General features: G+C 42.5%; 1 protein-coding gene across 2 annotated transcripts in view; it reads right to left on the bottom strand.

Annotated features, from left to right (window-relative positions):
* Positions 1 to 25,665, bottom strand: part of DPP9 (dipeptidyl peptidase 9) — a 1,882,741-nt gene that overhangs the window by 1,663,293 nt on the left and 193,783 nt on the right. For both annotated transcript variants that reach the window (XM_044053788.1, XM_044053789.1), the window contains exon 4: positions 12,632 to 12,744. In XM_044053788.1, the coding sequence (XP_043909723.1) occupies positions 12,632 to 12,744 (113 nt within the window). The remainder of the gene's footprint in view (positions 1 to 12,631; positions 12,745 to 25,665) is intronic.

The raw sequence follows: 25,665 nt of genomic DNA, 5'->3' as shown, positions 1-25,665 counted from the left end.
ACTGCCTAAAATCCTTAGTCCTGCTTAAATAATAACGTAATTGCCTGTGTACATCTAAAGTGTGCAAAATCTTTTCCCCCTTATTTTGGGGATTTGCATAAAAGGTAGGCAAATGAATAGTTTGGTTTAAAGCCACACTTGAAACCACTTTAGGCATAAAGGAAGGATTAGTACGTAAAGATACCCTATCCTTATGAAAAATCAGGAAAGGCTCAACCGCCATAAGGGCCTGCAATTCAGACACCCTTCTTGCAGAGGTAATGGCTAACAAAAAAGCAGTCTTCCATGACAAATATTTCAATTCAGTAGTAGCTGCAGGCTCAAAAGGTTGTAGAGTGAGTTTCTCCAACACAAAATTGAGGTCCCAAGCAGGAGTAGGAGCTCTACGTGGGGGTCTTATATTCTTTGCCCCTCTAAGAAATTGCCTGAACAAAGGATGAGAAAACAATGGTGGGTCACAATCATAGTGAGCTGAAATTGCTGCAGCATGAATCTTAATGGAAGAGAAAGACAAACCTTTGTCCAATAACTCAGTAAGATATTGAAGAGCCACACTCAAATTTGGCTCAGAAACATCCAAATCCTTTGCTGCACACCAAAATAAAAATCTCTTCCATTTTCCTGCGTACACTTTCCTTGTACTAGGTCTTCTGGCTTCCATAATCACATTCAAAACTTGTTGAGGAAGCTGAGACCTGCTATGGTTCAAAACAGAATATGCCAGGCTGTTAGATGAAGAGAGTGAAGCTTGACATTGAGTAGATGCCCATCCTGAGACAACAGGTGTGGAATCAAAGGTAAGGGCCATGGAGGCTTCCTTACCAGACTCCTCAGTAATGGGTACCAGTGCTGCCGAGGCCAATCTGGAGCTATTAAAATCATCCTTGGCTTGTCTTGTCTGACCTTTAGGAGTACTTTTGGGAGGAGAGGCAGAGGTGGAAAGGCATACACATGAAGATTTTTCCAACTGAAAGAAAGAGCATCCACTTTCCAGGCTGTGTGATGAAACCTTTTCGTGCAAAACTTTGGCAGCTGGTGGTTTAGTGGAGCAGCGAACAGATCTATGTCTGGAGTTCCCCAGGACACTGTCAATGTCTGAAATACATGAAGATCCAGTTTCCACTCGTGGGGATCCATGATTTGCCTGCTTAACACATCTGCTAAGGAGTTCTGTGCTCCTGGCAGAAACCTTGCTTGAAGATTCAGTTGCAAGCTTAACGCAGTCTCCCACAAAATCATTGCTTGCCTGCATAGAGGATAAGAATGTGTTCCCCTTGTTTGTTGATGTACCACATGACAGTTGTGTTGTCTGTTAGAATCAACACCTGCCCTGGAAGAAGTAAATCCTTGAAAGCCAGTAATGCAAACTGGACTGCTAACATCTCCTTCATGTTGATATGTAAATGCTGCAGTCTGGCAGGCCACTTGTCTTGTATCCACTTTCCATTCAGATGAGCTCCCCAAGCTGTGTCTGAGGCATCTGTCGTTAGAATCTGACTCGCCTCTGGCCGGGTCACAGAGAGTCCCTTGTTTAGGTGACATTCCTGAGCCCACCACAAAAATTCCTTCTGAATGCAAGGTATTATTTGAATGCAAGGTATTATTTGAATGACAGTGTCCAAATCCTGGCAGTGCTGTGTCCATACATTTTTGAGATACCATTGTAGCTTCCTCATATGCAGTTTGGCATTGGGAAGCACCAGAATGCAAGATGCCATGAACCCTAAGGCTTGAAGGACTGTCCTTGCAGTCAGCCCGGACTGATGAGATAGTTGATGGAAGTAAAGAGAAAGATTCTTTTGTTTGTCCGGGGTTAAAAAGGCCATCTGGGTTGCTGTATTCAGTCTCACACCCAGAAAGCACATGTCTTGAGAGGGTACTAGACTGGACTTTATTTCGTTCACAGAATACCCTAGGCATCTTAGCACTGCTATCACATATTCCAAATGCTGAAGAAGCACGTCCCTTCCTTGAGCCAGAAGCAGGCAATCGTCCAAATAAGGGTAGATTTGTATTCCTTTTAGCCTGAAGAAAGCTATCACTGGAGCCAGAACCTTTGTGAATACTCTGGGCAGTAGATAAGCCAAAGGGCAATGCAGAGAACTGATAATGAGAATTCCCAGCTCAAAACGCAGATACTTCCTGCAAATTAGTCTGATAGGAACATGAAGGTAAGCTTCCTTGAGATCCAAAGTTACCATCCAGTGATCTTTGCCCAGCAGAGGTAAAAGCTGTTGTAACGTCAACATTTTGAACTTGGGAATGTCCAGATAAGTGTTGAGGATAGACAGATCCAAAATTGGTCTCCACGTGTTCCCCTTTTTGGTACTAGGAACAGGCGAGAATAAAATCCTAGGCCCCTTTCTGGCACAGGAACCGGCTGAATGGCCCCTATTTGGAGCAACAGAGAAATTTGCCTGTGAGCCTCTTTCCTTTGTTGAGGAGGAATGTCTGGCATGCCTTTGAAAGGAGGCAAGGTATGGAAATAAAACCTGTAACCGTGGTGAATGATATCCAATACCCATCTGTCTTGGGTAATTAAACTCCAGTTTTCTTTGAAAAGAGCCAACCTTCCTCCCAAAGGTGCTGCCAGACGAGAAGATTCTGGCAGCTGGAAAGGCAGGTCATTGGGTCTGTTTACGAAAGGACTGACCCCTGCCCTCACCAGAAGACTGAGCAGGAGAACTCCCTGTTCTAGGCCTAAAAGAACTTTGAGCTCTGCCCCTACCACGTCTAGACCTACCCCTAGACTGGGAATCATAAGCAGGATATGTCCACCCCTTGGTAGGCCAATTTCTACTAAACTTCGGAGGCTGAACCTGCAAAAAATCTTTAACAGTCTGCATAGACTTAGCCTTGTCTTCCATTTTCTTTAGAACTGCTTCCACAGGCGAACCAAACAACACATCAGATTGTAAAGGAGCATCTAAAATCCTTGTCTTCACATGCTCAGCTAAATTCTGATCCCTAAGCCAGGCGTGCCTGCGAAGAACCGAACCAGTGGCAGCCACCCTCGAAGAGGCCTGCACAGCATCAAAACCACATTGCAAAGAATGCTTACCCACCTGTTCAGAAACATGAACTAAATCCTGCAACTCTTTACACTCAACACCTTCCGCCAAAGCATCTACCTTAGACTTTAATTGTGAAAGGAGATAATTTTGGTATTTCAACATGTGAAACTGGCAATTCAAAGCTCTCATGGCCAAAGTGGAAGAAGTATACACTTTCTTTCCCCATCTATCCAAAGCCCTTGCCTCTATCAGGAGGAACAGGATTTTTAACAACAGAAGCCTTAACACCTTTAGGCCCCTGAGAAACAGTTTCTGGGTCTGCCCTAGGACTCTTAAAAAGATACTTATGAGCTTCAGGCACCCTATAATATCTATCCGGTTTAACTGGAGCAGGAGGCAAAGAATCAGGATTCAGAGAAGCCTCTGCAAAAACATCCTCCACCACATCCAGAACAGGAGGTATAGCTAAAGGCCTATGCTGGGGTAGAAACAAAAATTCCCTAAGCCTTTTCCTGGAATCAGAGAAATCCTGACCTTCCCATTTAAAATGCTCCCTCATGGAATGAAGAGTCTCTGAAAATGAAAAATCCTCAGGAGGAGAAGCAGAAGGAGTAGAATCATCTACATCAGAATCAGAGTAAGGGGAATACTCCTGCAAGTCTTCAGCCGAAGACTCAGAAGCATCCGAACACTGCTCAAAACTCCCAAGCTCAGGTTCCACCCTAGGCCTCTTATCAGGAGGGGGCATAGAACCTCTAATCATTGTAATCAAATCTTCTGCCATCTTAAGCATATGCTTCTTAGGTACAGACCCTGAAGAACTAGGGTAACACCTGAAACAAAACCTGGCCTGCCCTGGGAGAAGCCTTGGAAACAGCAGGAGGGCCTAACCACCTTAGGAAGGGAGGGAAGAACAGCTACCTGAGAAGCCCCTTCCGCCTGGCCTACCTCCTGAGAGGTAACATCTTGCAGTAATAAAGTCTCTCCCTGGGATTCCAAAGAAATTTCTGGCTGAACCTCTGGCTCCACCGAGCCCTCTAAAGAACCGACGTCCGGTACGGACGGTTCCTCCAGCCTAGGCTTTGTTGTTTTGTCCTTGCGCTTTTTTGACGAAGCGGGCGTCGGAGCATCCGACGGCATTTTATAATTACACCGCTTCCCAAAAACTAACCTGGCACAATCTAATCTTCTCTTTATAGTGCGTTTGTTAAATCTAGCACAAGAGCGACAGCCCACAACGTCGTGCTCAGGCCCTAAGCAAGGTATACACAAGGTATGGTAATCCCTATGAGGTATCTGTTTCCCACAAGAAATACAGTTATTCACTTTTTCTGACATCCGGTAAAATACTGAGGCAAGAAAAAACCAAAATATTCCCCAACGGGGTACTTAGCCAACTTGGATTCGGTCTGAAACTCCGACTTCGGAAAATCTCAGAACGCCAACCTGCACTTGCAAAACTGCTTCTGCATCGGACCATGCGGCAAAAAAGACTGAGGAAATGGCGTCGGTCATGCGCATTTGTACCCTGACGTCAGACTAATGCGCCTTGACCGACGCCAGCCTTATACTTTGGTATTCGGGCCGACTGGGACAGCGGACTACCCAAGTGTCAGGACTGCAGCAATGTGAGATGAAGAACATCAGATCCAATACATCTCATCAGCCTCACCTGTAATTGTATGGAAAGGATCATAATGAAACTAACAAGGACAGGTGGGTCTACAGACACTCAAACCCAACCCAGTTTGAATTCATCAAAGGCATGTCCTGCCTACTTAACCTAGCTGACTTCTTGGAGAAAAAAAAAAAAAAAAAAAAAAAAAAAGTCAGAGGCAATGGACACAGGCAAATCAGTGCACACTGCATATTGGAACCTTACAAAAAAGGCATTTAATACCATTCCACACTCTGACATCACAGATAAAACTCTCCCAGCTAAATGTCAACACCCATGTAACTTGGAAAGCAAACCGGCTCACAAATAGAACACAGGAAGTAGGGGGGGGCTCTACCTCCCCAAAAACCTGTTACTAGCAGAATGTCCAGGGTTCAGTCCTTATGAACTCCCCTTTGGTATTTACTTCTTGGTGGTCAAAGTTGCTATTAAGGGACTGTGGGTGACCAAGTCTGCAGATGACCTCAAGGCTGAGGCCATCATAAATTCCCCACAGGGCACCATGATCTTAAAAGGGTATCAGGAATAGATAGGTTCATAAATAGGTACTAGGCTATCAGCCCAAGGGCCTAAGTAAGCCTAGCCAACAAGGTTCCCTGGCTTACGCCACCCATGAAAGTTAATTTCCTGTGCCCCTGTCGAGCAGAGCCACGGAAATAATCCCTGGGGTGCATTTCCTATTTCCCATCCACTCAAAATTTTTCTTGAAGAGTGCTAATGAGGAACTTTGCTTGACATAGATGGGTAGCTTGTTCCAGAGTACAGGAAGTCTCTGGGACAGGAATCTATCCTTCCAGCATGTCCTGTTTATTGTGGTGACAAGGTTTAGGTCCCTAGAGCGTGTAGCTAGGAGGGATTGGGATTTCTTAAGGTGTAGCATGTCCAACAACTCTGGGTTTAACATAGCTTTATATGTTCGGCAGTGATCTCCTCAGAGCAGGCGATATGCTACAGAGTAAAGCTGGAGTTTTTTGAGATGTCAATGTAGGGCATCTGAGGCCAGTAATCCTCTTTGTGGGGTACTTCTGTGGTCTTTCCAGCTGCTGCAGAGGTCTTGAGGTACATTCCAAAAGGGGCATTGCACTCTATAATGGGTCTAAGCAGTGCAGACTAGAGGGGAACAATGACCTTGTTTTTCCTACATGAGAACCCCTTTGTGATGAGGTGTACCACATAGGATTTCCTGACTACTGTGGCGATGTGATTATCAAAGGAGAAGCTACTGTCCACCTGGGTCCCAAGGTCTCACACACTCGGCAATAAGTAGACTGCCATTTATGTGGCATTTCATGGGTACAGAGTTTTTACCAAAGGGGATGACAGCGCACTTTTTGGCATTGAGCTTGAGGCCATGCCTTGGACACCAGGCATCTGTCTCAGTGAGGCCCTTCTGTAGGATGTCCACATCATTTGGGGACTTTGCAGATGACTGCAAACTAGGAGCCATAGTAAACTTCGTTAGAAAGAGGCCTTCTGTGTTAGCCTGTACTTCAGAGAAACAGATACCAAAACAGGAGAGGTCCCAGGACTGAACCCTGTGGTACTCCATTTGTCACTGGTTTGAAGTCAGATTTGGAGTCTGCAAGTTTTACAGTGTGGGTTGTGTCAGTGAGCCAGTTGGCAACCCATCTTGTGACATATGGATTTATACCTAGTTTAGTGAGTTAAGCTATAATTCCAGAATGGGGGATGGTGTTGAAAGCCTTGGCAAGGTCAAGCTAGGCTGTGTGAACCACCTTACCCTCATCTACGGTTTTGGTGACTGCCTCAAAAGAAGTCGATTAGGTTCAGAAGGCAAGATCTGCCTTTCACAAACCCAAACTGGGTGGGGTCCAGAGTTTGGAGGTTACCAAGATCTTCGTTTACGAGTTCCATGATATGTTCCATGGCCTTGCAGACCAGGCTCATCAGGCTAATAGGGTGAAAGTTAGAATGATCAATGGTGGCTCCCCCTTTGTGAAGTGGGATAACTGTTGCGGTTCGCCACTCAGTAGGCACAAAGCCTGACATGAGACTGACTGAACATGGTGCTTAGGTGAGGAGCCAGTTCGTTCTGAAGTTGGTGTAAAACAGCAGGGGATGTTGTCCGGTCCCATGGATGCTGTGTTTTTGGTTTTAGAGAGAGTGCAGCATTTACCTGCATAGATGTGATTACAGGGACTCTGCATTCTTCTTGTATACATATGGGCCATTTAGGGGGCGAGAGGGGGGTTAAGTTAGCACTGAACCAATCTGCCAGGATGTTGGCAATATCAGTTGATTCTGTAAATTTCATGCCGTTGTGCTGTAACTTAGAGCAGATCTGGGTGTTGCCACCAAGATTCCTGACATAGCTATAGAAGGCTTTGCGGTTGCCCTTAGAAGCAGTGGCAATTTTGTTTTCGTAGCTAGCTTTGGAGGATCTTATAAGGGATCTCAGCTTTTTACTGAGGCTGACCAAGCAAGCTCCACCACCCATGGGATTTTACTCTGTTGCAACAGTTTCATCCTTCTGTTGTAGAGTTTATGGTAGGGGACCACCAGATTGGCTTCCTTTTTTTGGAGAATAGCATCTTGGTTCTGTTTGGGACAGCATGATCCATGCACTTGTGTAAGTGCTTATAGAGTGTATTTGCATAGGATTCAGCAGTCGTAACTATTGTCCAACTGCATGGGTGTCATGAAGTTAGCCACTTCTGTCTTGAGCATGAAGTTGGCTTTGGAGAAATTTTTTACCGTGGTTTCCTTAATGGTGGGTGGGGTTGGGAAGCAGATATCTAGGGTGATTAGCTTAAAGTCGGATCTGACAAACGAGGAGTTTTCAGGTGTGGAATTGATCACTCATGTTGGTAATGACTAGCTCAAGGATGTTGTTGCCCCTGGTGGGGGGTGTGGATAAGTTGATCCAGGGCATTGGAATTTATGAATTCCAGAAAGCGTTGAGCGAAGGAGTTGGTACATTAGTAGTTTTCCCAGTTAATGGTGGTGTAGTTGAAATCACCCATTATTAGGGTGTTTGGTTGAACCCTAATATTTTCCAGTATATCAAGAAAAGAGTGGGAATCCTGGGTCTTTGCGGGGGATCTGTAGCAAGCTACAATTTGGACTGCAGTTTTACCCAGAGTTAGCTGCACTTGGATAACCTCAGATGCATTATGCTGCGCAACTAGCCTGGAGGTGTGGATATCCTTAATGAATATGGACACCTCCACCTTTGGTGTTCTGGTCCAGGTTAGATGGCCGAAACGTGTGGTACGAGTTATAGCCTAGTAATGCAAGGGTGCTCTCTAGAGCCTTGAAGCAGGTCTCAGTCACTACACTGATATTGATATTCTCAGTCACTACACTGATATTGATATTCTCCATTTTAAGGAGTGCCTCGAGTGAGTGCATTTTGAGACAGACTTGTAGCACTGAGTAGCATTACCTTCAGTTTTTGCTTGCCTGTTCCCGTTATGGTTGTGAATTTGTCATTTGAACCTTTCCTATAAAAGGCACTATAGGGGTGGCAAGAGCCTTAGTTGTATCCGGAATCCCAGGGGCAACAGGTGCATGCCATCTCTGGCAAAGCATCGTGGTCTGTCAACCATGTCGTCCCAGGCAGAGAGATACTGGATCCCATCAGAATGACACCAGAAGCTTAGTCAATTGTTGAAGTCAATCAATTTGGTCCTAGTACTGCAGTATCATTCTGGGCAATGGCAAGATGCTACTCGGGGCTAGGGTCATACCTGCTTAGGCTACAAGATCAGAGAGCTCTTCCATGTCTCTTTTCATGTAGTCCAGGGAAGTATGGCTCAGGTCGTTCACACCAACGTGGACAATGACAGATTCATATTTGTACTTGGAGTGACCCAAGTGTATGGGTTATGTAGCGGATCCTGGCACCCGACAGGCAGCTGACTAACCTTCTCTTTGTTTAGCCTGGTGAGTGGGACATCAGTGTGCTCGACTATAGCGTCACCTGTGACTAGTGTGTTGGGTACGTTGGTTTGCCTTATGGGCTGTGGTTTATTGGCACACTGAGTCTGTGGGCTATGTGTCATTTGGGTTGTGTTGGGGGGCTGGAGGTTGCTTGCATTTCTGCTTTGGAGGTCCCTGTTGCTTGAGCAGATTATTGAGAGCCTCTGTGAATGTTTTTGTGTTTCTATGTGTGGATTTTGGTGGTGTAGGTTTCGTGGGACTGTGATGAGCGTTGTGTGGTGCATGTGTTTACCTTCTCCTCTCGACTGTCAAGTGCAGGCTTGGTTGGAGAGAGCTTTACCTCCAGTTTGGCTAGATAAGTGCATCTCTCTCAGGTTGTGGTGTTGGGTGGTAGGAGGAAAGTGTTTGTCTGTGTACGTAAGGCAATTGCTACATTGCCTCAAGATGCCCAAATTCATCAGATAGACAGGAGAGAACACTGGGAGCTGACCTTTAGACATGCCTGAACAGAAAACTACTTTCCTCTAGACAAGTGAGGAAAGTGAGTATTAAGGGCTGTTTTTCTCTACGCAAGTGAGGAAAAGTACAAAAACTGTTTTCCTCTAGGCAAAGAGGAAGGTTGAGTGCTGTAGTAATACGTAGCTTTTTTTAGTGCTAACAAGTTCTGAACAAGTGCTGAGCAAAAATAAGCAAATTCAAGTGCTAAAACTAAGAATCTGTACCCGGATCTTGTGGTAGATAGGCTACCTAGTGCTTACCACTCCCACTGATAAGCTAGAATGCTTCCCTCCAACACAGAACGGCTTGGGGGCTGAGAAGCTTACAAACAGTCCTGGATACAGCAAATCTGTATCTGGTCTAGACTAGTTACAGGAAAAGTGGGAAACAAGCGCAAACGCATGCTTTTAAACCAGAAAGTTGAAACAGATGGAAAAACTGTCCATACGGCCAATAAACTACCCAAGTGGCTTGCCCTTTACAAGTGTTCTCTCTGTATTAGGTAGAATGAGCTAGTGACACTAGACTGGAAAAGAGCTGGGATAGAGCTGAACAGATGGGACTGATAGGAGTGTCTGAAGTCAAAATATGATCTCATGGTTGAGTGAGCAAATGAGATAGACACAGGAGGAGTGTACAAACACAAACTTAAAGAAGGGGCAGGCAATTCCAAAGCCACCAAGATTAATACCAGAAGAACAGGGAGGGTGGGCAAGAAACTAACTGCAGAGACAGAGAGAGACCACAGTATTCTATGAAACAAATAGAATTAAATAACTGCAGAGACAGACCAATGAAACAATTAAAAGCACAGAAAAATAAAATAAAATTCAGTACAATCTAACACTGCAAGTTTGTACTTAACTCGGCTAGTAATGCAGTTGATTGTAGGTATGCAGTAGAAGCCAAACAACTCAGAAATTGAGCTGTAATAAATTCAAGGAATGTGACCAACTCTTATAAATACATAAGAACCCTCTAGGCTAAGAGTTTAACACCGAATATCAATGAAGTGAAACACAAGAGTCCCCAAACAAATAGTTGATGCCACAGCATGAAAATAAATGCTAGGAAACAGGTAATTGTATCCCTTGGCAAGGACTCCCCCCTTTGTAACTACCACAAACAACTTCTCTGATCACCACGTATCTGCTATTCTAATATGTCCTTTTTCATCACACTGCTTATAATTGAAAAGTATAACATTCAGATCTAGGGACGTAATTGTTTCTCTGCACTTTGCACACATTAAGCCAATTACTGAGTACATCTCTCCAATCATTTGTCAGAGCTATAATAACCAGCTTTTTCACAAAAAAAATCAAGGTCATAAATCAAAAACTATACAGAGCATCTCAAAGCCTTGCCTTCGGCTCAATATCTTACAGGCTACTGAGAGACTACCTCTGCCTCAGACATTGTAACAGCAAATTCACCCCCTGGTTTAGCACCAATGACCCTCACAGGGAAATATGCAAGTACCAAACATATACAAATATAACCCATCTTTGAGAATTCAGAGGAAAAACATAAGGGTTATGCAGTGCCAATCTTCTTAAAGTCCTCAAACAAATAGCCTAGTAAATATCTATGAATCTATAAAAACTCTGCTTAGGCTCAATAGACAAGAAGGCATAAAGGCAACTTTTATTGAAAAGTAATGAACCAAAGTAAAAGGAAAAAACTCCCCCCAAGCAGACTTTTGTTTTCATTTTCTTCTTATTGAACTAAATGGTGGGGGAATATAATTTTAGGAGGAGGCAAGATCACCCACAGAACTTCAACCATTAATCTTGTACCTTTCTTGGTAAAACTGCTGTACACAGAACCCATACCTGAGAATTTTAGAGAGAGGATCCCACTTAAAAAAAATTATACGTGCGGTATGTCAATGCTGCCGACAGTATTTGCACAGGCATATACTCTTCAAAAAGTTAGAACGCATGACTAGAAATTAAGTAGCTACAAGTATGTAACAAGCACTTTTACACAATGTAATTAGAACAGCTTAACCACCAGTTCACACAAGACTGATTTTACTAGCATATCACCTGTTAGTTCTAGGCAAATGAAATGGCAGGAACATAAAAGTACCCACAGTATCTATTCATTAAAGCTTTGTCAAGCTTATGAATTTTCTGGCTTTCAAGAAGCTCAACTCCTTGCTGATATTTTCTATTTCCCCATAAACATATAGATTTCCTAAGAAAGCTAATAACGGACTTAACTGTAAGGGAAGGTTTCTTAAACTTTGGAAGGTGTTAATGTAACGTAGCTGTCATTTTCCCCCCCTATAACTGGCATTTTTATTAGGATGCTCCAACTGTTAGCTCCTCCAGTGGTGCACTCGAGGCACATACTTTAAAATACAGAATCAGACGCTGTCCTGTACCATCATTTTGCCTATCAACAGCTCCCCATCAAATGCTAACTCCCCGAGCACCACTAAGTAATGCAAGATTGAATCCCTGAATAAAATCAGGGGGGCTTTCCTAGTAAAAGGAGCAAATACAGCACTCAGAATGTACATCCACTGTAACCAGGGGAAGAGCCACAGGGTTAAGCAGGCAGGGTATGGAGAAGCAAGCATGACCTCATATTTCTTCTACTAAAATTAAAACACAATGACAACTGTATTAATGACCTACAAAGTGCAGTTACATTATGCTGCTGCAGTATTGTTGGGGTGTCACATTAATTTTGCATTCATTGCCAACAGCTCAGTAAAATTTCATCATCTGAACAGGCAAGAAAGAATCTGCCTATTGTGCAGAACAGCAGTCCTACTTTAGAGTACAGAGTCCCATGATTACCTTCCAAAATCTGGCAAAAGATTGTGGAGTACTTTTCTGGCACTACAAAAGAGGTTTTAAAAGCTTCTGTTATGTACCTCACTGCTATCAGCCTCTAGTTTCACACTAGAGAATTAGCAGTTGTCAGCAACCATCACACAACAGAAAGAGAAGTGCTAAAAGCTTTAAAACATGAAACTTGATTCAGCCTCTTATCTGTGGCCAAATGAAGCATTTCAAACATGTTTTGAAGCTCAGTTCTCTTCCTTATAAACACTGTTCTCTTGTAGTCATACTCTTTGCGGCAGTGGTATGTGCTACTGCTTTCAAACCTGTATAAAACTGGTCTCTACTACACTTTTTCTTTATGTAACGTAGTTCAGGGAAGCATGTTACACTTCATGCGCTACAAAGTATTATGCGCGGGATTTGCTGCTTACATGTTCAACAGACATCAAGAATCTCCTCTCAAGTTTAGCTCCAGCTAAATTTCTTGACATTTAAGTCTCAGACACAAGCTGGTTATTATCAGAGACCAACTGTAATCCTAAGAAGAAACTTAAATGTGACAAAGTGCAGTAGTCCAAATTTCAAATACAACAAACATTTTGCTCTTTTTACCAATGCACAGCTGTACCTTTTCAACTTTCTGCTCTTAGGCATGCAGGTGCACATATGACTACATACTCAGTCATACTTGAATTTCCACATTTTTAAATTACCTCACTCTAAAGTGATACACTTACCTGAAAGTGATCCAGCATCTGCTTCCAGGTCAACATGAGTGGGGAATCCTTTCGCACTTTCTTGGGTATTTCAGAATACAGGAGAGAATTTTCTCGGCTGCCATAAGGCATTCCTGAAAAGGGAAAAAAATTCTCTCAAATGGGCCACAATTTTTCCAATTACCAACCGAACAACTTGCACACATATGAAAATGCTTAAAAATGAGCCCTAACATCAATAATCAAAAATATTTTCATTAAGGAAGGCTGCATCTGTCAAACAAAAGGGCTATACAGATAAAAGCAGTTTTGCAGGAACAGGGGAGGGGTAGAAATTGAACAGCAGCTTAACTCATTACATCCAACTGATGCCTCCAGGTGCATCTGCGGTTTTCTCCTACTGACACCTCTTAAGTGTCAAACATTACTTGTTTACATTTGCATCAATAATAATCATGCTATATACAAGGTTTTAAAAGATTTAATTTTAAAAGCTTACACAATGGCAAACTCAACTGCATTAATATTTTACCTCTGTTTAGTACAGTTAAATAGATATTAACAGTTTTTATATTATTAATTTATATAGATATAATTTGCACATTTTTCCAAATATCTCAACAACAAGTAACACAAACAGGACTCCTTAGCCTCATATAAAAGCCCTCGGCTATATGAAGAAAATGTTGCTGACAGTATGTGTGTAACTTGATTGGTTGCTGATGTATTGTAAGTTGTTTACAAAATATTACAAATTCAAGTTACTGTGTTTACTGTGACTTATAAAATTCAGTTTAAGACCTAGGACCTAAAGAATACTACCACCATAAAAACAGTTTGTGCTGAAGTCAAGAATTTGACATTTATAATTCATAATCCTACGGTTCCAGAGATATGAACATTTGTTTGAAATGTGAGGACAATCTGATTCTGTCAAAAGGCTTAGGCTCCGCCCATTGGAAGTGACAGTGCAAGCTTCCTGAGAACCACTGGAGTGAATGAGTTAAACAAACAAAAAAAAAAAAAAACAAACAGAATACAGATAGCTGAAGACTATGGCTCACATCTCTTGACAAATCGATGCACACAAGACAGCAAGCCGATTAACTTAAACTTCTGTTAGCCTTGCTTTGCACAAAGTAGTGTGCACAAGTAAACTTACTTTAACAGCAGATGTTCAAATGATCACTGCTGCAGCAAACAAATACATGGGGAGATTACCATACCTTAAAATGACAGAGGTGGAAAAGTGGGTCCACGAGCCTAGGCTTTCCTAGGGTCAAAGGAATCTACTTTACAGTGCTTTAAAAGTATGGACTGAGGACCAAGTTATTGCTACTACAACACTGAAGAGTCCAACCCATTCCAAAAAGTCATACATGATGCCAAGGCCCTGAGAGAGACCACCTTGACCCTGCCTGGAATGCTATTACCGTGGTGGGAACAAACGGGTAATAATTCGAGACAACCATTTGGAAATAGTTTGCTTTGAGACTGTCTTATCTCAAAAGAAAAAAAAAATGAACAAAGTTTCGAAAGATTTTGTTCTGTGTAGACAGTACCTTAGTTGTCTATTGAGTTCCAAGGGATAAAGTACCTTTCTTCCTCATTTTTGGATTCTGGAAAGAAAATGGAGATGAACAGTTTGGCTTCAGGTAAAAGATACAACTTCATGCATAAAAAGATTAATTCTCAAAAGACTAACCAAGATGGCTGCACATGATTAGCAGCTTAACTTCAGTTCTCTCAATGTGAAAAAAAAAATGAAAAATAAGGGCCAGAAACTTGACACTTACTAGATACAGTTACTGGCAAGTACACTGCCTGGATGCCAGCCACCTAGAAACCACGAGATCCTGAAAGAAAATAAACTACTAAAGAAATTACCGACTATTCAGCAAAAAGCAGTTCCAACTATGGTTCAAGACATTGCTTACCGCAATCTAGTGGAAATAATTTAAGTCAACTGTGCTCACAGCTGAGCAAACTAAAAAACACTGGAGTGCATAAACTCAAATAAAAAAAGGTTGAAAAAATGGAAGCTTTGAAGAGAATCAATTAAGCTAAGAGATGCAAAAATCAGGTGTCAAAATGAAGAAAAAGCTGTCAGAGAATGAAACTACAAGAAAAGTTTCAAAAATAATGGCAGAATTAGAGGACAGAGCATCTACGGAAAATCTGAAATATGCTGCTGCTGTATCAGAATAAGAAACAGACTGAATTAACTATGAAGGACTGGTATTCCCACAGAAGGAACTGTTAATTTAAAGGGAACACTGTGTGTGTATGCTCCTAATTTGGTCAAGAAAAATCAGACTCCTATTAGTAAAGATGCAATCCTGTCGGCAGAAAGAGTTGATCCTGACAAAGCTGTGTATTAAAAAGATGGACACAGTACAGTGTTTGTTGAAAATGATTTTCTTTTTACACCAAGAAACAAATTTATTCCAGTAATCAGGGAACATCAAAAGATAAGTGCGACATTCAAGCTGTTGTATTCAGCTATCTTCAGAATATCTTTTTCCTGGAGGATCGAAGTTACTTTCTGATGCAGAACAAGGCAAAGAAGGAAACACAAAACAGAAGGTGACTACGCTTCTCATTCTTCTGAGACTAAAGCACACACAGATTTGGCCAGTGAAATGTTTTCCACTGTTCCAAAGGAAAATGTTTGAGACAGAGTAAAGCACAGAAGTTGACTAGAAGCAGGAATATTTAGGAAATTAACTTGAATCTGGGGTTGGGATATTGAGATGAGCAGGACTACCACCAGCAACACAAAACTTAGTGAATATGAGAGTGAAAAGCAAAACTCACATTTGTGAAAAAGCCTATAAGGGAAAAAAATGGAGTTAACTTTTAACTCTTAAAAAGGTGGGGAACTGAAAGGTATTTGCCTTTTTCATGTTAATTAATGTTTGTGAGGACACTTAAGGGAGGGGAACAAGAAAGAAAAATGTAATCTTAACTAGAAATTTCTGTTAACAGTATTTTCATGCAACTTTTCACAATATAAATTACATGTTTTATAGTAAGGCATATTTAGTTGCTGCTGCATGTGATAAAGTTACTAAAGCAAACACCTTTTTCTTTTCTTTCAACATTTAAAAATGTAGGCATTACAATGCAAAAAAAAAGTAGGAAAAGGCTAGACAAATGTAGGTTTAAATAAGGCTGTAATCTTGGGGTGTTGGTGAGGCAACAGTATCCAGATGATACAGAATTGATGGGTTTTTCTCTTATTTTGCATAGGTGAATGTGTGGATCAAGTCCCTTGGTTTAATCTAATAAGTTTTAGGTGCAAACAAGTACATGAAGAGAACACTGAACAAAGATTGCCTTTAGCAATAAATGTTTCAGATTGTCAGCTTCCTAGAAACCTGCAGCCTAGACTTTTTTCTCTTGCATTTCTACAGAGATAAGTTAACGGCAATTAAAACCCAGAACACTGGTTTCAAGGCTAAAAGTTTATGTTTTCTGAAAGCATGCAAGCTGTTTTTCACATCTGGGATGGGAATAAATATAAAAGAACAAATACCATTCAGTGTAAGTAGAAGTACAAGCAATAACACGTGTTGGCATGGATAACCTAAATTATGGGATAATAAAGCCTATGTCAGCAACTGCATTTAGGACAACTGTTCCTTTCAGGAGGGCTAAGCTTCATTATTTGAAGATAATACAAACCCACAAAACTATGTATAAGTTTATAGGTTGTGGAGGTGTTCTGGGATGACTTTTTTTTGAGGGGTTTCATTAAAAATAGTCTTATGACACTAGTTTCAATGCGAAGAAAAACTGCAAAGGAATAACCTGCCAGATATTAATGGGTGCATGCATCACAAAAGCTGAATATAGACATTTATAAAGTTGCAATATACAACAGGTGGGAACAATGGGCTTCTTACAATAATGGCAACACTTTCCATATTACCTCGGAATGTGAATGGTGTCTCGGGTATACAGAAAGAATATGTAACTGTATTAAGAAAGGCAGAGTGCAACAGCAATGCTACAGGAGACCCATATGGAAAGAAATGAGCATGTAAATTTGATAAATAATGGATTTTGGGATGGATGTTCAGCGGAGATTCTTCTGATAGAGATGACTGCAAGTAGGGGTAACAGAACAGACATGAGGGAGCTGGAACTTAGTGCAGGAAGGTGGCAAGAGAACCAAAGTATTGGGAACAAATTAATTAGAAGGGAAAGATTCAAAATGGGAAGAGGTCAAGAAGATATTTGGACTGCTAGATAGAGATTGATATTAATCTCCAATAGGGAAGGCAGAGTACAGGCAAACAAAGGGATAAGGGAATCCCACATGAAGGACCTGCACTGGTGTAGTTTTTAGTTGAATCTAGACTAGAAGCTGCTGTTAAAAAAGGGATAATTAGCAAGGCACACAAAACATTACACAAAACCATACAAATCAAGCAGAGGGGGCCAGAAAAGATTTGGAAGAGGGATTAGATAAGCAATTTAAAAAATGGCAGGACATGCATACAGTTTCTAAATATGCAACAAAATTCTAAAGATTTGGGATTTTTGCCTGCAAGTGTTTACACAGGTACTTTTATACCCCAATCAGACTCAAAGTTTTCACAGGTAGATGGCAAATATTGGAGGTGTGATGAGGTAGAAAGAGGTACCTCGGGCCATATGTTGAGTGTAATGAGTCTGCAGATTTTAAGAATGCCCTACAGAGCACAAAGACAGGAATACAAGAGCAGCAAATGAGTGTAACTAAGGAAATTAGTGTCTGTATACCAGCTGAAAAAAATTAAATTCCCTAGGCATAAGACCTTGTTCAGTTTAAAGCAAAACTCCAAAATGAAAATCAAAGTCTAAACATACCATACTTGATATAGTAAGAGATAAAAGGACAGGAAGTGGAATCTTTAGAAAACATGACAGGAGTAAATTACACAAAAAATGGAAATTGTGGGAAGAATACATGCAGAAAAATGGTTTCAGAGGACGAATAAGACTTAAGAGAAGGCAGAAATGAACAATATGAGACGTTAGTTTGATTACATTGTATAGAATAAGCATTGTATATTTTCTGCAAATATCAACTTAACATGGTTTGATTTATACATAAATGTAAGTTTGTTTTAATATCCATTATTAGTTGTGACATTGGCATTCTCAAAGAAATCCCATCTATGGAAGATGGAATAAGGTTGTACCATCACAAGAGACTGCCAACCTATACATTAAATGAGACCAAAGAAAATATTGTATACCAAAGAAAACTCAACTTCTCACCACAGTACATTCTGCTTGATCTAATTTGCAAGCCCCTCACATCCTGGAAATCAACTACCCATACCAAAGAGAAAACTTGTCTCACCACAGTACATGTAAGCACCATTGGTCTATAATTACTTGTTAAATAGTCCAGCTCTAATCTGCTACAGCATCCCCGATAGTGTGCACACTCGCAGGGACCCCTACCCCCCTCTGTTCTCTGCCTGTACCACCATAATTCCATCACTAGGTGGCAGCAGAATTCCACCACCTCCCTCCCTTCATTCAGCCATCCCAACCAGTTCATACCCTTGCAGCTCTACTGCTCCCGTTTGATCCAAATGGAGTCAGACAGCACCTCTCCCTAATTCAACAGCCTCCAGTCAGTTATATACACAATGCTACTTTAGAGGATGTAATAGACTGCATGTTACATTATATGTGAATGGATACAACAGAAATTGCAACTGCAAACTTACAGAAACAAGCCAAATACATTTACAGTCCCCACAAACAATTGTCTAAGCCACTACCTGCAGACATAGATTTTTGCTCACGTCTGCTGGGGGGTCTGACCCACTCCGTTCACCTTACAGGCTTCACTCCGATCCTCTACCCTGCCCCCATTTCCCACCCGCCCTCACTACCTGTACATTTACTCCAACCACAGCTCCACCCACATCCCCCACCACCCAATACTAACTACACCCACCACACTATTACCCTGCATACTCTCCAATATAGCATTTCAGTGAGTGAATTGTTTGTGCTCATTGGCTGACTGGGGTTGTCTGGACTACGCTTAGGAATAAGCACCTCATTGGTTCTTTCAAGCTTTTTTTAAAATTGTTTCAGGTTTCAACTTTAAGAAGTTAACTTGTGACTTTCTGACATTTCACATAGAGTTAAAATGAGAGGATGTCGGAGGAATGGCTCTGAGATAACGAATCTGAGATTATATATCTATATATATATCTATATATATCTATATATATCTATATGTATCTATATATATCTATATATATCTATATATATCTATATATATAACATCACGTAACCTGTTTTTTGCTTATTTCTGAGTTATTTATAGCACTTTTATTTTACTCACTGTGTGTGAGGTATTAAGTAGAATTTTCTACAATTAAGCATCTGGTTGGGTTTTTTCTGATTTGTTTCCCACCCTCCCTCTTGGTATCCTGTTTTTATACTTGGTGGCTTTGTAAGTTGCCCACGCCTACTGTAAATTTGATCTGGGACACTCCTCCCAGTCTAGTGTCATTACCTCATTCTACCTATTCCAGGGAGAACATTTGAGAAGGCCAACCCAGTTAGTTTCTGCTCCCCCCCCCTTTTTTTTTTTTAAATAAACACATTTTTGTAAGCTCGTTTCCTGCCTTTCCTATAAATTGTCTAATCCAGATACAGATTTGCTGTATCCAGGACTGTTTCTAAGCGTCTGAGCCCCCAAACCTTTCTGTGTTGGTGGGAAGCCTTCTAGCTTTTGTTTCTTAGAACTAGCCAGTTTTCTAGTTTCAGCACTAAAATCTGTTCCTTTGAGCTCAGCACTTGTTCAGAACTCATTGTAAGCACTAAGTAAGCTACAACTTACTACAGCACTTACTTTCCTCACTTGTCTAGAAGAAAACCGTTTTTAGTACTTAAGCACCTATCCAGGCATGTCTAAGCGTAATCTCCCAGTGTTTTCTCCTGTCTACCTGATGAATCTGGGCATCTTGGGGAAATGCAGCAATTGCCTCATGTACAGACAACCCTCTCCTCCTACCACCCAACACTATAACCTGTGAGAGATGCACTTGTATAACCAAACTGGGAGCAAAGCCCTCTTCACCCAAGACTGGACTAGACAGTCAAGAAGAGAAGGTAAACACTTGCAGCACAATACACTCAACACACAGTCCCTCAAAACCTACACCACCAAAACACACATGCACACAAACACACACACTACATTCATGGAGGCTCACAAAAAATCTACCCAAGCAACAGGGACCTCCCAAGCAGAAACGCAAGCAACCTCCACCACCCCAACTCAACCTAAATGACAATGCCCACAAAGTCAGTGCACCACTCAACACAGCCCATAAGGCATATCAACGTACCTAACACTCTAGTCATAGGTGACTATAGTCAGGCACACTGATGTTCCACTCAACAGGCCAAACAACGAGAAAGTCACGGACAGCTACCGGTCAGGTGCCAGGATACACCACGTAAGGCATGCACTTGGGTCACTCCACAGCAAGTACAAATAGGACTCTGTCATTGTCCATGTTGGTGTGAATGACCAGAGACTTGCCTCCCTGGACTACATGGAAAGAGACATGGAGGAGCTTTCTGATCTTGTAGCCCAGGCAGGTATGACCCTAGCCCTGAGTAGTAACCTGCCATCACCCTGAATGATATCACAGTAAAAGGACAAAATGATTGACCAACAATTGGCTAAGCTTCTGGTGTCATTCTACGGGAATCCAGTGCCTGACTGGGATGACATGATCGACAAACCACGATGCTTTGCCAGAGATGGCCTTCACCTGTTGCCCTTGGGATTCCGGATACTGGCTAAGGCTCTTGCCACCCCCTATAGTGCCTTTTTTTTAGGCAAGATTCAAATGACAAATTCACCACCATAACAGGTACAAGCAAACAAAATCTGAGGGTAATGCTACTCAATACTAAGTCTAAACCTCAAAATGCACTCACTCGAGGCACTCCTTAAAATAGAGAACAGATATCTGTGCAGTGACAGAGACTTGGTTAAAGGCTCAAGAGCACAACCCTGCATTACCAGGCTATAATTCATACCACACCTTTCGGCCACCTAACTTGGACCGAAGCACTAAAGGCGGAGGCATGTCGATATTCAATAAGGATATCCACACCTCCACCTAGTTGCTCAGCATAATGCATCTGAGATTATCCAAGTGCAACTAACTCTGGGCAAGACCGCAATACAAACTGTACCTTGCTACAGATCCCCCACCATGCCCCAGGATTCCCACTCATTTCTTGATACACTGGAAAATATTAGGGTACAACCTAATACCCTAATAATGGGCGATTTCAACTACCCCACCATTAACTGGGAAAACTATTCATGTACCAACTGTTGCGCTCAATGTTTTCTGGAATTCAAAAATTCCAAAGCCTTGGATCAACTTACCCACATCCCCAGCAGGGGCAGCAATATCCTAGACCTGGTCATTACCAACATGGGCAAAGTACAGTTTTGTACCTACCATAAATGTAGATGTCCGATAGATATGCAACTGCAGTCCTGACATATGGGTTGTCCTGCTTCAGGCAGCCCTTCGGTCGGCCAGATTCCAAAGTCTGGGTCCGGCGTCGGCTGATGTCGCCTCCTCCCCGACGTCAGAGCGGCTGGAGTATAAAAGGCATCCGCCGACGCCATCTTCTTCAGTGTTTCTTGCCCCAGATGCCAGGTGCCCTCCAAGGAAGGCTAAATTCTGTGAATGGATAAGCAAAAATTTCCAGACATGCACAACTGTAATAAACAGATACACCATAACAGATATCCCCAGCTAAATAGGAGAGGGGGAAAGGACCCAAGGGAAAAAACAGAGGGGAGGGAGGGAGGGAAAACCTGACTGCAGCTGCATATCTATCGGACATCTACATTTATGGTAGGTACAAAACTGTACTATGTCCTTCAAGAATGCAACTGCAGTCCTGACATATGGGTTAAATACCATAGCCAAGCTGGGGGTGGTAGGATCTAAGCAAGGGATGGTGTAGCTAAAAGACCCTGCAGGACTGCAGAAGCAAAGCCTGCTCAGGATCTGGAGTATAAAGGCAGGTTGTAGTGTCTGGTAAATGTATGCACGTTGCTCCATGTAGCAGCCTCTAGAATATCCTTTGTAGCCACTCCTCTTAGAAAGGCTGTGGATGTGGCTATAGCTCTAGTTGAGTGTGGTCTTATATTGGCTGGCACACCCTTTCCATGGAAGGAGTAACAGAATCTGATGCAGTGTCCAATCCATTTTGAAATTGTTTGTTTGGAGACTGCCTTTCCTTGCACTCCGACAGCATAGGCTACAAATACTTGGTCAGACTTCCTGGTGGTCTTTGTTCTGTCCAAGTAGTAGCGAAATTGTCTGTGTATGTCTAAAGTATGCAGAAGCTTTTCCCCTTTATTTTGAGGATTGGGAAAGAAAGTAGGCAGGTGAATTGCTTGATTTAGAGACACCCTGGATATCACTTTTGGCATGAATGAAGGATTGGTCCTTAGAGAAACTCTGTCCTGATGGAAAATGAGAAAGGGAGGTACTGCCATGAGGGCCTGTATCTCAGAGACTCTTCTTGCTGAGGTAACTGCCAACAGGAAGACAGTTTTCCAGGAGAGGAATTCAATTTCTGAAGATGCTGCTGGTTCAAGAGGAGGAAGAGTTAATTTTTCCAAGACGTAGTTGAGGTCCCATGCAGGAACTGGTGGTTTTCTGGGAGGTTTGATATTCTTTATCCCTCTTAGAAACTGTCTTAGCAAGGGATGCGAAAACACAGGTGGGTCACAGTTGTAGTTTGCCGAGATTGCTGAAGCGTGGATTTTAATGGAAGAATATGGGAGGCCATTATGAAGCATTTCTGCCAAGTATTCTAATATCTGAGGTATGCTCATCACTGATTCATCCCGTCACTTTTTGGCATTCCAGATGAATCTCTTCCACTTGGCCGAATAGGTTTTTCTGGTGGAAGGTCTGCGTGCTTCCAGCAAGATTTCCTAAACCTTTTCGGAGAGGGGGACATGGGACAAAGTCATGGAAGCCTCCAAGCTGTCAGTTGCAATGTTTGCAGGTTTTGATTAACAGTCCTGTAATTGTGTTGAGTTAGGAGCAGAGGCCATTGGGGCAAGGGCCACAGTTTGGTGAGTTATGCTCAGTAGCAAGGGATACCAATGCTGCCTTGGCCAGTCTGGAGCTATCAGTATTCCTTTTGGTTGCTCTGCTTTGATCTTCAGTAACACCTTGGTCAGTAATGGTAGAGGAGGGAATGCATAGATTTTTAGGGTATTCCAGCTGAAGGAGAGAGCATCCGTTCTCCAGGCTAGAGGATGGTGTGTCCTTGAGCAGAACCTGTCCAGGTGGTGATTGAGATGAGAAGCAAATAGATCTATGTCCGGTCTTCCCCATGCAGTTATTTGTGAGAAAATGTGTGGATGCAGCATCCATTCGTGTGGATCCACGAAATTTCTGCTCAACCTGTCCGCCAGTACATTGTCCTTGCCCGGAACAAACTGGGATTGCAAATGGATGTTCAGTTTCAGGGATTTTTCCCAAAGAGCCATTGTTAGTCTACAGAGGGAATACGAGTGAGTGCCTCCTGGTTTGTTTATATACCACATGACAGTGGTGTTGTCTGTCCTTATTAGCAGATGGCCTTGAAGAGATTTTCCAAAGGCTTCTATTGCATGCATCACTGCCAACATTTCTTTTTGATTTATGTGCAGAGGCATTTCCGTGGGAGTCCACTGACCTTGAATGCATCTGTCCTCCATGTGTGCCCCCCATCCATGATCTGAGGCATCTGTTGTAATGGTTTGACTTGCTTGAACTTTGTTGAAGGGCATGCCTTGGTTTAAATGGCTTGCTTGAGCCCACCACAAAAATTCCCTTTGCAGGCATGGAATGAGTGGTATTACGTCTTCTAGGTTGTGGCTGTGTTGAGACCATAAGCTTTTTAGATACCATTGTAGCTTTCTCATGTGTAATCTTGCCAAAGGGATCAGAAGGATGCAAGATGCCATGAAACCCAGGGCCTGCAGGATCTTCCTTGCGGTCAGCTGGGTAAGTTTTGCTAGGCTTTTGAAGTAATCTGGTAAATGCTGTTTCTCCTCTGTGAGGAAAGCCATTTGTGATTGTGTGTCCAGTTTTGCTTCTAGAAAAATAATCTTTTGGGATGGTAATAGTCTTGATTTTTGAATGCTGACTGTGTATCCCAAAGCCTGTAGCAACTGAATGACATAGTCCAAGTTTTTTTTATCAATGCTTGTTTGCTGTCTGCTTGTATGAGGCAGTCATCCAGGTAAGGGTATATTTGAATCCCCTGGAGTCTGCAATGTGCAACTACTGATGCCAGGCATTTCGTGAATACTCTGGGCGCAGTAGATAAGCCAAACGGCAATGCTGAGAATTGATAATGCTCTGTTCCTGCAAGAAATCTGAGGTATCTTCTGCAGCTGTGCGATTGGGACATGCAGGTATGCCTCCTTGAGGTCCAGAGTAACCAGCCAAGACCCCTTGCCCAGCATGGGAAGGAGTTGCTGTAACATCAGCATTTTGAATTTTGGCACAATGAGAAAGGTGTTTAGAACAGACAAGTCCAGTATAGGCCTCCATTGCTTTTCTTTTCTTGGAACAAGGAACAGTCTTGAATAGAATCCCTGGCCTTGTTCCTGAGGAGGAACTTTTTCTATAGCTTTTATTTGCAACAGCTTTGCAACTTGTAAGAGAGCCTCTGCCCTTTGATTTTGTGGCAGGTTTGGCATGCCTTGTCTCGTTGGTAAGGTGTGGAAGTGGAACCTGTAACCTCGGTCTATTATGTCCAGAATCCATTTGTCCTTGGTCAAAATGTGCCAGTTCTTTGAGAATAAGGATAATTTTCCACCTAGAGGTGCTTCTCTTTGAGCCTTGGTAGGCGGAGTGATAGTCAAGTCATTGTGATTGTCCTTGTGGTGCAGGTGAACTCCCTGCGCCACTTCTTTGATTTGGTGGTTGCCATTGGCGGCCCCTGTAGGAGCCTCGGTATTCCCCTCTACCTAGAGTACGCCTGTTCTTTCCCCTTTGAAACTTGTCTGAGTCTGGAAAGGACAAATTCTTAGAAGGCCAATTCCTGCTGAATCTGGGAGGCTGAACCTGGAGGAAATCCTTGACAGTTTGTACTGATTTTGCCTCTTCCTCAATAGACTTCAACACATCCTGTGCATTAGCACCAAAAAGCTTCTGTTTTTCCAGAGGTGCATCCAGGAGCTTAACTTTAACATGGTCTGGTAGTGGCTGTTCTTTCAACTAAGCATGTCTACGTATAACGGCCCCTGTCATGGCTGCCCTACATGAAGCTTCCAATGCATCATAACCACACTGAAGAAAATGATTGCTAACCTGCTGAGAGTTATGAACCAAATCCTGCAATGCCTTTCTATCTATAGGCTCAGGAGAGGCTAACGTTTTCTGCAAATCATCCATTAAGTAATCCTGGTACTGAAACATATGAAAAAGGCAGTTGAGTGACCTCATGGCAAGGGTGGAAGAGGTATAAACTTTTTTTGCCCCATCTCTCCAGGGACCTAGCTTCCCTGTCAGTGGGCAGAGGGTTTTTGGCCGAGGAAGAAGCCACTGCCTTGGGGCCCTGTGAAATAGTCTCTAAATCCACAGAGTGGGCCTTAAAGAGATTCTTATGGGTTTCAGGGACCCTGTAATATCTGTCAGGTTTGACAGGAGCAGGAGGGAGAGAATCAGATGAAGCACTGGAGTCTGAGTATACATCAAGGACATCCAACACTGGAGGAATAGCTAAAGGTCTGTGTTGGGGTAGCTTAAGGAAGGTACGTAGCCTTTTCCTGGAGTCAGAGAATTCCTGACCCTGCCACTGAAAATGTTCTCTCATGGAGTGGAGAACTTCACCAAAAGAAATATCCTCTGGAGGGGAGGCAGAGGGAATTGAATCCTCAGCATCCGAGTCCTCATAGGTCTGTAAGGATTCTTCCTGGGTAACTGAGTGCTCTGAATCCCCAGATGCTTCATCTGAAGAGAGGGCGTCTGTCTGCTCAG

The sequence above is a fragment of the Protopterus annectens genome, chromosome 13.part0 (genome assembly GCF_019279795.1).
Source record: "Protopterus annectens isolate FY-2018-M chromosome 13.part0, PAN1.0, whole genome shotgun sequence".
NCBI classification, from domain to species: domain Eukaryota; kingdom Metazoa; phylum Chordata; order Ceratodontiformes; family Protopteridae; genus Protopterus; species Protopterus annectens.
The sequence above is the reverse complement of the archived record's forward strand: the minus strand, read 5'-3'. Positions and strand labels throughout refer to the sequence as shown.